Source organism: Mobula birostris, chromosome 12 (genome assembly GCF_030028105.1).
Source record: "Mobula birostris isolate sMobBir1 chromosome 12, sMobBir1.hap1, whole genome shotgun sequence".
NCBI lineage: Eukaryota > Metazoa > Chordata > Chondrichthyes > Myliobatiformes > Myliobatidae > Mobula > Mobula birostris.
Genome location: NC_092381.1, coordinates 46,514,503 through 46,528,499, shown reverse-complemented (window position 1 = coordinate 46,528,499; position 13,997 = coordinate 46,514,503). Strand labels below are relative to the sequence as shown.

At 39.8% G+C, this 13,997-nt stretch overlaps 1 protein-coding gene across 2 annotated transcripts in view; it reads left to right on the top strand.

Moving 5' to 3' along the window:
- zfyve9a (zinc finger, FYVE domain containing 9a) overlaps positions 1-13,997 on the top strand; it is a 157,789-nt gene that overhangs the window by 69,046 nt on the left and 74,746 nt on the right. For both annotated transcript variants that reach the window (XM_072273740.1, XM_072273741.1), the window contains exons 4-5: positions 1,971-2,070; positions 11,742-11,918. In XM_072273740.1, the coding sequence (XP_072129841.1) occupies positions 1,971-2,070; positions 11,742-11,918 (277 nt within the window). The remainder of the gene's footprint in view (positions 1-1,970; positions 2,071-11,741; positions 11,919-13,997) is intronic.

Genomic DNA, 13,997 nt, shown 5'->3' with positions numbered 1-13,997 from the left:
CTGCTAATTTCATTTTCTTCAGTTTCATTAACTCTGCTAAAATGCTACCACTCTCATAGGTCAGTTGGCTGCAAATTGTTCCCTATGTCAATCAACTCATTTCTTGGGATGTGGGAGGAACCCAGAGCAGCTCGTGAGTGTGTACAAACAGCACTGGAAGTCAGGAATGCGTGGTATTCCACCAGCAGTGCAGTTATGCTGGAGAGATCGAAGTGCAGATTGAAAAGAAACTTACAGAGAAAGACTACATTACTTGCTGTATATTCTTATGAATTCACAGACAGTTCAAAGATTAACTAAGGATTTGTTATGTGCAATCCATTTTACAAATTACCTTTTAATTCTTTTTTCTTTAATTGATCCATATTGTGAAACTTCGTTAAAATTCTTCTAACAATCGATATAGTTGATCTGTTGCAACATCTTAAACAAACCAAAGTCATCAACCACAAAAGCCAGAAATGAAGTACCATTTATATAGGTTTGTCTATTCTAATAGAAAAGATCTTTCAGTAACCCCATTCCTAAAGATCAGTTTCTGTGGTTTCCCACATAAAATTATGCTAATACTGCACTGAAACTGTTCTTAGATTAGAGCTAAAATCAGAAAGTTACCCCAAAGTTAAATACTTACAAAAATATGAACAATAATACGAACAATAATACCGTTAGTTATTTAATTTAGAAATGTAGTGTATTGCTTTATTTCTGAAAAAAAATTCATAAATTCATACATTCTGAAATGTAACTTTAGACAAACCGCAAAGTTACATAAATCTGCTTGAGAGTTTGAAAGAAATTTGTCAGAAGTTCCGTTCATGATCATCATACAGTCATTACTTTGAAATTTCATCTATTTTATTTTGTGCCTCAATCTCATATCATGCTAGTGAAAGAGTAAGGTCCAGTTCTGAATACCTTGGCTGTTCAATTTAATCAGTGGAATTTTCAGACAGGTAGGATGACTAACTTTATCTGAAGAAATCAGAATTGTAATGCAGTTTTTATAATCTGTTGACCTGTAGTATGACATTCCAAGAAGTGATTGTGACTTGTACTCCATATCAGAAATAGCAAAAAGAGAAGAACTGCTATGAAATAAAAGACCAGATAATCAATTTTTATCCATTTGCTTGGATATCAGGAGAATTTTCCTATTGCCCTTTAAATAGGTTCATTATCTGTATCCATGTGAGGTCACATGGGACCTTGTTTTAATGATGTAATGCTTGATTGGAAAGAGTGCTACAGTTATCCTATTGTAGTACTCTAGGGTACTCAAGTTGTTGTAGTGTAACTTGAAACTATAAGCCGCCTTAATTGGTCAGTCGTGTTACTCGTGATTAATGGCCTACACTGTGTCAAATTCATTCAGTGATTAAGTACTCCTTAGCTATGCATAAAGTCAACCATGTGCAAGTATAAAACCTATTACATTGTCAAATTATACACTCCAGGATAGAATTTTAAAAGCAGAATGTCTGATACAGCATTTGAACCTATGTAGTTTCTGATGTTAATTTCAAAAATACTTAACCAAGAAGTCTGGAAATGAAATGTTTCTGAATGGTAAAACCACACTATTGCAGATACAACCTGAAATTTAAAGCAAAAAAAACACTCTGAAAATAATCTGTTAGTTGAGCAGAGTCTGTGGAGGACATAGAAAATTAATTGACCTGAAATGTTGACTTTCCCTCAATCCACAGGTGCTGTGTTCAGTTGTTTGGAGTGTTCAATTATACCTGCAATACACTGCCCCTTTTTTGGACTTAGTGTTTCTTGGTGCCTTTTATTATACTTCCAAAATAATTTTGTCTTTGTTATGCTTTATATAAGTTAAAATGAGCAATAATGATAGAATAGATTTTTATGTCTTTGTTTACTTTTTGATAAATAAAAATTTAATAAATTTGTAATAATTTTTTGTGTAAACACCTTTTTTGACATCCTTTTTTTTTATTTTGTAGGTTTTCTGTGCAGCTTGTTGCAGCCTGAAGCACAAGCTAAGTTATATGGATATGAAGGAAGCTCGAGTTTGTGTAACTTGCCACTCTGTTCTAACACGTTGTAAGTTTGTTTTCCTTTATTTCTGGCCTAAAGTGTTTTTTTTATATAAAGGATAAAACATTGAAATGGACATTAACAAATTTTATCCTTTGTAAATGTTTGGGAACTTTAGTCTTTCAAGTGTTGAACTTCTTGTCTAAAAGTAGTATCTTGGGTTTGACAAATCTTTTTCCTTAAAATCATCAGAACTGGAGTTTTGCAATTTTCCTTTGCTCAGATAAATTGTGGCTGATCTATACCTCAACTCCATTTTATTTGTTTTGAAGCTGCACTTTTACCCAAGGTCCTTTCATAACAAAATTATCAGAATTGAAGATTTCAATTAGCCTAACATTCACGGCCTTTTGCAGGAGAGGATTTCAGGTTACTTCATGCGGAGGGCTTTCTAACTTAGCTGTGTTAAGTCTGCTTTCCCATCCCAACTAAGCTTCATTTGGAGCAATGTGGACAATTCTGGGAAGCCCACTTAAAATATAAAGGGCCTCGAGTTCAGAGGAAATTTAACAGCTTATTGGCAAAATAGAGGGAATGCAGTTTTGAGGAATTGTTGAAAAAGATGAGACTTGTACCCTGGACCAGAAGGTTAAGTAGTAATCTTTTTTGACTGTTTTGAGTGTTGTTGATGCAGAAAGAGTAATCTGTGAGATTATAAATTTTCTTTTTGCCAGTGATTTCTGGATGTAAATAAAAATGAGGCTTTTTCTGTTGGTGCGATTTAAAACTCTTCACCTGAAGTAGTAGTTTCACATGCAATTTCTGAAGGAAGTCAGATAACTATTAAATTTGGTACTTCTGGATTACAAAGTGTTGCATGTATTTTTTTAAAGAGAATCAGTACAAACACAGTTGGTGCTGAAAGTTTCTTTATTTTCTTCAATCTACTTTATCAAATTTTTATCCTTTTGGAAGCTGTCCAATTAAAAACAATTTTGTAAGCTCTCAGGACTGCAAATTATTCATATGCAATCTGTCATTTAATTCGTTAAGTCTTTTACCATTATTCTTTAGGAAGCTGAAAGGACCCCATTGTTTCCCTCCAACAGAATGCCACAAATATGCTTTCAGGGTGCATGAATTTTGCTAGTGCCATTTTTCTCTTGTCTAACAACCAGGTAGGGTTTCTTTCTTGGCTCCATGACCCTGTTCCAAACTATCTTTATGAAAAGCCATTGAATAGTGTTAGTTAGACTTCATCCAAACCTTGATCTTTAAGGCACAGTGTAAAATCAACTCTCTTGTTCTAAATTGGCTGTTGTTTTAAGCATACTCATTTCGAAAGCAATTCTCATTCCAGAACCAATTAAAAGTTGATCATTTCTTGATAGTGTAAACATGGAAGTATATATTGCATGCAGTCTTGACAAGAATAACAATTGTGCTTGTACATTGGGGCTCAGCATTATATAAAATGCAGCTGTAATGTGTTTGCATTTGAAGATGTGCACTGAGCTCAAGATTGATGAATTAGAATTTTTTAAAAATCTTACTACCATCCCAAAATGTGAGGGAGTAAAAATCTTTGTGTTACGACTCCATTGCAATGTACAGACATGTGAATTTAAAATTCTAATGGCTTGTAGAAAGAAGCTGTCCTGTAGCCTGTTGGTCCTGGCTTTAATGCTGCGGTAGCATTTGCCAGATGGAAACAGCTGAAACAGTTTATGGTTGGGGTGACTGTTGTCCCTGATGATTTTCCAGGCTGCCTTTCTGCACCTGCTGCTATAAATGCCCTCAATGGAGGGAAGTTCACATCCACAGATGCGCTGGGCTGTCTGTACCACTCTGCAGTGCCCAGCGATTAAGGTTGGTGCAGTTCCCGTATCAGGTGGTGATACAGCCAGTCAGTATGCTCTCATTGGTGCCCCTGTAGAGGGTCTTGAGGATTTGAGGGCCCGTGCCAAACATCTTCAGTCGCCTGATGTGGAAGAGATGCTGTGGTAATTTTTTTTTGCCACAAAGCCGGTGTGTATAGTGCAGGTGAGGTCATTGGCGATGTGTATACTGAAGAACTTGAAACTGCTCACCCTCTCAACTGCAGGCCCATTGATGTTGATCTGTCTCTGTTCCTCCTGTAATCCACAATCAGCTCTTTTGCTTTTTGAACATTGAGGGAGAGGTTGTTATCCTAGCACTACTGTGCCGGGGTGTCAACCTCCCCTCTATAGGCTGTCTCATTACTGCTAGAAATAAGTCGTGTCACCTGTGAATTTGATCAGTGGATTGGAGGTGTGTGTGGCAGTACAGTCGTGGGTGTAAGGGGAGTAGGGAAGGGGATTCAGAACACAACCCTGGAGGATACCTGCGTTGAGAGGCAGAGGTGAGGGAGCCCATCCTTACTTACTGCCTGTCAGTGATCTGACAGGAAGCCTAGGATCCAGCTGCCGAGGTGCAGGTCGAGGTCACTGAGCTTCCTGTCAAGTCTGGAGGGAATTATGGTGTTGAATGCTGAACTGTAGTCCAGGAATAGCACTCTAACATATGTATTCCTCTTGTCCAGGTGATTGAGGATGGTGTGTAGTGCTGTGGCATCGGTAGGCAAATTGAAGGAGGTCCAGTGTGGGTGTTGGCATGCTGTAGAGGGTAGTCTTTAACCAGCCTCGCAAAGCATTTGCTTATAATTGAGGTGAGAGCGACAGGGCGACAATTGTTCAGGCATGCTACCTGTTTTTCTTAGCCACAGGGACAATGAAATAGGAGGGCACTACACACTGGGAGAGGGAGAGATTAAAAATGTCCGTAAACACACCAGCCAGCTGTTCAGCAGACAATTTGAGGACACGCCGTGGGATGCTATCCAGCCACGCTGCCTTGCGGCTGTTGAAACCTTGCAATATTCTACGTATCTCAGCCTCGGAGATGACCAAGGTGCAGGTCTCATCGGAGGCTCTCCTCAGGAGTTCAGTCTTATCAATCTCAAATCGAGCATGAAGAATGCATTTAGCTCGTCCAGGAGCGAGGCGGCAATGTTGGCTGTACTGTTGCGCTTCCCCTTGATGTCCATGATGGTGCACGGTCCTTGCCATGCGCTGCGTGTGTCATTGTTGCAGAGTCATGACTGGATTTTGTCCCTGTGTTGCAGTTTTGCCACCTTGATGGCTCTTTGTAAATCATAGTGGCATCTCTTGAGCTCCCGTTGGTCTCCAGAAGCAAAGTCTTTATCCCTTGTGCTGAGAGCAACATGCACTGAACTATTTATCCAAGGCTTCTGGTTTGAGTCGACCCACACCAAGTTTTGGGGAACAATGTCTTAAATGCACTTCCGAATGAAGCTTGTGACTGCTTCCGTGTATTCGGAGATGTTCTCAGCTCGAAGTACCTCCCAGGTGATGCTATCAAAGCAGTCTTGTAACATTGGGTCTGAATGGTTGGACCAACAGTGGATAGTTTTCACTGTGGCTGCCTCCTGCTTCAATTTCTGTCTGTAGGCGGGCAGGAGCAAGATGGAGGAATGATGATACTTTCCAAACGGAGGGCAGAGAAGTGCTTTGTGGGTGTTGCGGAAGGGTAAGTAGCAATGGTCCAGCATGCTTCCTCCCTGTGTTGATCACCTTGATGTGTTGGCAGAACTTCAAGTAACCTCTGGTCAGCGACCTTTGGTTAAAATCTCCAGCGACGATGAAAGCAGCCTCTGGGTGTGGTTTCATGGATATTGATGGTTTTGCGAAGTTCGTTAAGAGCCAGGTTGGTATCGGCCTGTGATGGGATGTACACAGCTGTAATAATCACAGCTGTGCATTCTCTAGGCAGTGAGAAAGGTCGACGTAGCAGTATAAGTTACTCCAGATTCGGGGAGCAAACAAAAAGATTTGAGGGTTTGCACACTACCTGAGTCACACTAACCATTGTTCACCATAAAACATACTCCCTCACATTTACTTTTCCCAGAGAGGTCTCTAGAACTGTCCCAGAACACAGAACTCGATGGGTTCGATGGCTTGGTCTGGTATTTCCTCAGACAACCAGGTTTCAGTAAGGCACAAGATGTTACAATGCTTTATTTCCCGTTGGTAGGATATTCTGGCTGTCAGCTCACACAGCTTGTTGTTCACCAACTGTACATAGTTTGCCAATGTACAGTATGCTAGGGAGCAGCAGCCATTTTGTGCGCTATCTTAACCATTAGCAAGACACCGGCTGTTCTTCCTCAACTCTGGCGACGCTTTTTTGGTAATGCCGGTGTGGTGAATAAAACTTCCATGGTTTGTGCAAGCAGGGGTCCCAGTGGTAGAAAGGCAGCACGTTATGATTGAATTCTGTCTTACCAATGTTCAAAAGAGTCAATCGATCATACCTGATGTGACTTTCAGCTTCTTGTAAGAAGTGCAGAAAGAAGTAGATAAGCAGAAAGTTACAATGCCAATTCGAAGTACACAACATGGCTGCTGTACATGGCACCATCTTGGAGGGCTTGGATAAACTGGAATTTTTTTAGTGCCAAAACATTGTATGTTTGTTTTTAATTTCAAAAAATAGTAGCAACTTTACAAATAAATTTGACTTTGGGGCAACAGGTATATTTGTTTTAGTTCCCAAGTGAAATAAACAAAAATACTCAATCAAGTGTGTGTGTGTTTTTTTTAACAAATGAATACTTTTAACTGTATTGGTGTCATGAAGTTATTTAATTTTTTTGGCTAAAAAAAACACCTGTCAAGTTCACTTGATTGGAAGTTTCTCGTGCTTTGCAAAGATTTTGAGTAATTTGTGGTTATGAATGAGGATGCATACGTTTGATTTCTCAGTGACCCTCTTTTCTTGAATAAGACCATAAGACATTGGAGCAGAAATAGACTATTCAGCCCATCAAGTCTGCATTGCCATCATGATTGATTTATTATCTCTCTCAACACTTATTCTTCTGCCTGCCCGTAACCTTTGACACCCTGACTAATCAAGAACCTATCAGCCTGTGCTTTAAATATACTCAGTGACTTTGCCAACACAGTCTTCTGTGGCAATGAATTCCACAGATTCATTATCCTCTGGCTAAAGAAATTTCTCTTCCTCCATATTCTGAATGGACATTCCTCCATTTGGAGACTGTGCCCACTGGTCCGAGACCCACCCACAACCGGAAACATCCTTTCCACATCCCCTCTATCTCGGCCTTTCAATATTCAATACGTTTCAATGAGGTCCCCCTTCATTCTTCTAAACTCCAGCAAGTATAGGCCCAGAGCCATCAAATGCTCATTCATTAATCTTTTTATTTTTGGAGTCATTCCTGTGAGCTTCCTCTGGACCCTCTCAAATGCCAGCACATCTTTTAGATCTGGGGCCCAAAACTGATCATCATATTCCATGTGCAATCTGATCAATGCCTACTAAAGCCTCCGCATTACATCCTTGCTCTTAATTTTTAGCCCACTTGAAATGAATGCAACTTTGCAGTTGCCTTCCTCACCACTGGCTCAGCCTGCAAAATAATCTTTGGGGAATTTTGCATGAAGACTCCCAAGTCCCCTTGTAGCTTTGATTTTTGAATTTTGTCCATGCTTTGAAAATAGTCTACACCTTTATTTCTTCTATCAAAGTGCATGACCGTACACTTCTCTGCACTATATTTCATCTGCCACTTTTTTGCCTATTCTCCTGATTGTCTCAGTCTTTCAGCGGACTCCCTTTTTCCCCAAGACTACCTGCACCTCCACCTATCTTTGTATCATCTACAAACTTAGCCTCTAGCCATCAGTTTCATCATCCAAATCATTGACATATTACGTGAAAACCCCAACCCCTGTGGAATGCCATTATTCACCAGCAGGCAACTGAAAAAGACACCCTTTACTGCCACTTTTTGCCTCCTGCCAGTCAGCCAATTTACAATCCATGCTATTACCTTTCCTGTAATACCACAGGCTCTTATCTTGTTAAGTAGCCTCATAAGTGGCTCCTTGTCAAAGGCCTTCTGAAAATCCAAGTGTACAACATCCACTAATTCTCCTTTGTCCATCCTGATTATTATTTCCTCAAAGAATTCCAACAAATTTGTCAGGCATGATTTCCCCTTAAGGAAACCATGCTGACTTTGACTTATTTTGTTATATGCTTCCAAGTACCCCAAAACATCATCCATAATAACACACTCCAGAATCTCCACAACCACTGCAGTCAGGCTAACTGCCTATAATTTCCTTTCTTCTGCCCCCATCCCATAAAGAGTGGAGTGACATTTGCAATTTTCCAGTCCTTTGGAACCATTCCAGAATCTGGTGATTCTTAAAAGTTCAATACTAATCCCTCCACAGTCTCTTCAACTACCTCTTTCAGAATCCGGGGGTATAATCTACCTGGTCCAGGTGACTTATCTGCCGTCAGACCTTTCAGCTTCCCAAGCACCTTCTCCTTAGAATGAACGTATTTGCCTGAGGATTGACAATGTAACTTGTATCTTTTACTTTTACGTTAAGCTCATTGAACTGGCTCTGGCCAAGATGTTTCCCCAACTTAGTGGGGAACTTGTAGATAAATTATGTTCTAAGTTCCCATGCACTAAAGTATACACCCATATGAATGAAGTAATTAATTTAATTTTTGAGTTTAGTTGATTGATATAAAATAAAACAATAGGTATAAAATATAGCATTCCTGGGGAAGTTCAGCCTTCTATATTTTCCTGCATATATAAACTTTTGAAGACTGTTTCATTAGTTATAGATAAAAAATTAATTTATATTAACATGGACAGCAAGTTTGTAAAGCCGGTGGGAGCAAAGGATGTAGGGAATGGCAAGGGTGGAGCACCACGGGAGGAGTGTGGGACTGTTGTCTGAGAAGAGTTCCAGGGGAGAGGGATGGCTTCGATGTGGTCACAACCAGCCCTGAGACACCAGGCAAGATCATTTGATTCCAAATAATTAATTTATTGATCATTAGAAAATACGTGGTGCTTCCTGCTCCCTCCCCACTCCCTTCCCATTTTCCTATCCATGGTTCCCCTCCCCACCCCCTTCCGTACTCTTTGTTCACAATGGAGACCCGTTTCAGAATCAGGTTTATCAACGCTTACATGTGTTATGTAATTTGTTATTTTGCAGCTGTACATAAAATTACTTGTGTTGTATAGAAGTCTTGGGCATCTTAGCTATATATATGTGCCAAAGACTTTTGCACAGTACAATAGATATTGTCTTTCAGTGTTGATATATCCAAATGATCATTAGAGACTTTTTGCCCAGTATCTGTCCACCCACTTCAGCTTTTTAAATATTATTCATATTTATTTTACGTATGCAAGTGAATTTTACTTTCTAGTTTTCTACTTTGGTTGTCTTTAAAGGCTTAAAGTTGCTGACAGTAATCTCATAGCATCTTATTTAGCTTTGGGTCTCAAGGCTTGCCTTCATATTCAGCTTCCTCAATTTAATATTTTTAACATTTTGACCTTAGAGCTTTATTATTCCATATTCATTAAGCATTCATAGCATTGTTTGCTAATACCGAAGTCCTTGCATTTTGCATGGTTTTGGTGTTTTCTTATTCAAATGAATCAGAATCAGGTTTAATACCACTGGCATATGTCATGAAATTTATTGTTTTGCAGCAGCTGTATATTGTAATTAATAGTTTTTATTAAATATTGCAATAAGAAATATGGATTATAAAAAAACAAATTCAATAAGTAGTGCAAAAAGAAGGAGGAAAGTCCTGAGGTTCATGTATTCATTGTGCATTCAGAAATCTGATGGTCGAAGGGAAGAAGCTGTTCCTGAAGCATTGTATATGAGAAAAGGGTATGTCCTGTATGATGGTGGTCCTTAACAGATGCTGCCTTTTTGAGGCATCATCCTTTTGAAGGTATCCTGGATGCTGGAGAGGCTCGTGCTCATGAAGGAGCTGGCTGAGTTTACCACTCTGCAGCTTTTTCCAATCCAATGCAGTGTCCCGTCCATATCAGACGGTGATACCACCATTCAGAATGCTTTCAGTGATACATCTGTAGAAATTTGCGAGAGTCTTTTGTTGTCATACGAAGTGTCTTCAAACTCCGAATGAAATATAGCCACTGTCATGCCTTCATTGTAATTGCATCAATATTTTGGGCCCAAGATAGATGTTCAGATATGCTGCCATCCAGGAACTTGAAACTGCTCACCCATCTTTGCTGGTCCCTTGATGAGGACTGATGTGTGTTCCCTCGACTTCCCCTTCCTGAAGTCCACAATAAATTCCTTGGTCCTACTGACATTGAGTGCAAGGTTGTTGCTGTGACAGCACTCAACCAGCTGATCAATCTTGTCACCATCTGAAATTCTGCAAACAATACATGTGCCATTGCAAATTTATAGATAGCCTTTGAGCTGTGCCTTGCCACACAGTCGTGAGTGTAGAGCCCAAGGCTAAGCACGCATCCTCAGTGCTCCAGTGTTGATTGTCAGCGAGGTGGAGATGTTTCTGATCTGCACAGACTGTGGTTTCCTGGTGAGGAAGTTAGGGATTTAGTTGCAGGAGAGGAAGAGGCCTAGGTTTTGGAACTTTTAGTTTAGAACTGAGAGTTGTAATCAGTAAGCAGCCTGATGAAGACATTGCTGTTGTCCTGGTGATCCAAGTCCAAGTGGAGGGCCACTGAGATTGCATCTGCTGTAGACCTATTGCAGTAGTAGGCAAATTGCATTGGATCCAGGTTCTTGCCTAGGCAAGAGTTAATTCTGCAGTTAAATGTCACATTTTCTTGTAAATCTGCTACCTTCCATAATTAGAACTCTGTAGAAAGCTACAAATTTTTAGGAACTGCATTTTGTCATGAAAGTTGCTGTTCAGTCTTTTTAAATGTTCTCCAGCAGTTAATCCTCTGACTAGCCATTCCTTAAGGAGATTATAATTCTTTTTCTGACCGAATCCAATGAGGTGCAGACGTTAATTTGAAGTTTTTTGATACACTTCAGTTTAGAACAAATTCTGGTGCAAATTGATCCCCTTCCATTGCCAGCAGAGCTTTTGATCTGATAAGTGAGGAATGAGATGGACAATTCTTGTCTTGTTTAAGTATCCTCTCTTTCAATTGTTCAACATTTTTGGCCACATTTTCAGCTGCCTCGGCCCCAGAATCCTCTTGAAACTGCTTCTTTTCTCTAATCATTTGAGGTGGATCCTGAGACACGACTTGTTTTTGTCTGCTGAAGCAGTAGATGCTGGTAATATTGTCCTGTATAGTTTCAGTATCGGTGACCTTGTTGATGTTTTAACCAGTGGGGTAAAGAATTGCAAGTAACTGCTGTCAATTTTCTGGTCCTTTGATTGAAGTTGTCTGCTGTATTAAGACATTAATGTATGGTTTCTTGTCTAAAGACATCAGGAATGTTAATACTGCTGTTTGTAAGTTGGCTTAGGACTCTCAGATATCACTTAGGTTGGAGGATGCACACATTTGTAATACACTGAGCATTGTTTAATATGTAATACATTGCTTTCCACATAACAAACGTAAAAGAGAATCTAGTGCTTATATTTTAAACATATTTTAAGAATTGGTTATCTTCAACTCTGCAGAAAATGATTCTGAATTTGCAAGTGCTGCTTGTAGTTGCTAATTTCCATTTCATTTGATGTATTCTTAAAAATGTCCTTTTTCTCACGTTATCTTTCTTTTACCACAAATACGTAAAGTTTTCAAAGTGTTTCAAATCAAAATAGCTACAGTTTCATTTTGACTTTCTGTTTACTACTTACAGCTCAAGCTTGGGAGAATATGTTTAATGCCTCAGCTTCAAGTCCAAATCCCAATAATCCTGCTGAATATTGTTCAACTATACCACCACTGCAACAAGCTCAGGCATCAGGGGCACTTAGTTCTCCACCACCCACAGTAATGGTTCCTGTGGGAGTTCTGAAATATCCTGGCACAGAAGGTAATGCTAATTTTATACATGTGCAGGGAAATGAATATGAAAATTGAGCATATTATTGCAGGGCATGGATTAACTATTTTGTTTCGGGGTTTTTTTTGTTGTAAACTTTTTGATTGTTTAGTGCAGAATGCTTTCCTATTGGCGTATAGTTATTAAGCTATCAAGCAAATCAAAAGTACATTGTACAAGTGAATTTTCAGGTGTTCCAGCTTTTGAATGTTGTTTGCTTTTCTTTAAATCTGTTTCAAATTCATGGTCATCAAGTTCAAATTGCATTTTAATTTTTGAGTTCCATATTTCCATGTGGTGATTCAGAAAACTTCACTTGCATGTTAACCTGCTTTTAAAAATGCATGAAATGATGACTTGGAGCTTGTATATTTTCACTACCATGTTGTTTGAGGCCGAGATCTTGAAGCTTATTGATTAGTTTTGAGGGGATGTTAAAATTGAATGCCAAGCTGATGTATGCATTTTGACTGTCCAGGTGTTCCAGGGTTGAGTGAAGAGCCAATAAAATGGCATTTGCTGTTGACCTGTTGTGATGATAGGCAAATTGGAGCAGATCCAAGTTGCTTCTCAGGCAGGAGTTGACATGTTTCACTACCATACTTTCAAAGCACTTCATCACCGTGGATGTAAGTGCTGCTAGATGATGGTCACTGAGGCAGGTTACTATGTTTTTCTTTGGCACCAGTATAATCAAAGCCTGCTTGAAACAGGTAGGTACCTCAGACTGTTGAAGCAGTTGGAAATAGAAAATGTGAAGGAGAATAAAATGGAGCAATGCAGTATAAAGTGCTATTATCTAAAATTATTAAATTCAATTTTATGTCTTGAGGTCTTCAGTATACTTGGGTGGAAAATGAATTACTTTTCCTTGGGTTTACTTTGGGTATTTGCTGAAGCAATGAAAGAAACTGAAGACAGAGGCCAAAGTGGGAGCAAATTTAATATATTTACATCATTAATCAAACATTATTCCAATGTTGTATACTACATTGGAATAAGTGGTTCTTTGCGGGAATGGGACCCGCTCTCGGGGTTCCACAATTGGGCTCTATTTGGCATGCGAAAGTCTCGGCCTAAGATTTTGACACGGATTTAGAAGCCTGGGATCTCGAGTAACTGGAGATAGGCGAATCAAGGGTCGATGTCGACACAGGAGACCTGTGTGTTGCTGGGGGAGTCGAAACATTTGCTGTGTGTCTGGGGACCCAGGATCCTTGCAATCTTCAGGCACAGAGCTCAAATAAAAGCAACATAATGGACTTCTAACATCGTAAACCAGCAAGTTGTTTATCTCTTCTGCTTGTTGGAAAATGGAATCACCTCTTTCTCCCTTATTAGGAGAGAGAGAGCCTGAAGCATGTCGAATTATCGGGTGAACAATGTAGTCTTTGGGGTAACTGCAAGTCTGTGTTTTTGCTATTGCTTTACTCACGCTTGAGTGCTGGTAGCGGGTGCGCTTTATTTTTGCCAGTGGGTGGAGGGGGGATTGTTCCTCGCTGACGCTGGTGTGTGGGAGGGAGGGGAGCTGGGTGGGGGGGACTTTGGGGTTCTAACATTTAACTGGCATTCATTCTTTGGGGCACTCCTCTGTTTTCGTGGATGGTTGCGAAGAAAAAGCATTTCAGGATGTATATTGTATACATTTCTCTGACATTGAATTGTACCTTTGAACCTTATGGAGAGACTGTTTGGGTCCCTGCATTATGGGAAGATAGGAGATAAGGTAGGCAGGGATTAATTGGGAAAGTACAATGAGCAGGGAAAATAGTGAATTGTGGAGTTGGATAGGTGATCTTTTCTGGAGAGGGAAAGTTTAAATCCTTTCAGCAATCCAGAGAACCCAACTAGCCCATGCCAACAAGTGAGCTAGTCCCATCAGTTTGCATTTGGCCCATAGCCCTCTAAACTACTACTAGCCATGAACTTATCTAAATGAATTTTAAATGTTGCTATTGTGCCCACCTCAACCACCATTTCTATGAGCTCATCCCAAATATGCACCACCTTTTGTGTGAAGAAGTTGCCCCAATGTCCCTTTTGAATGTCTCACGGCTGATCTCAAACTTC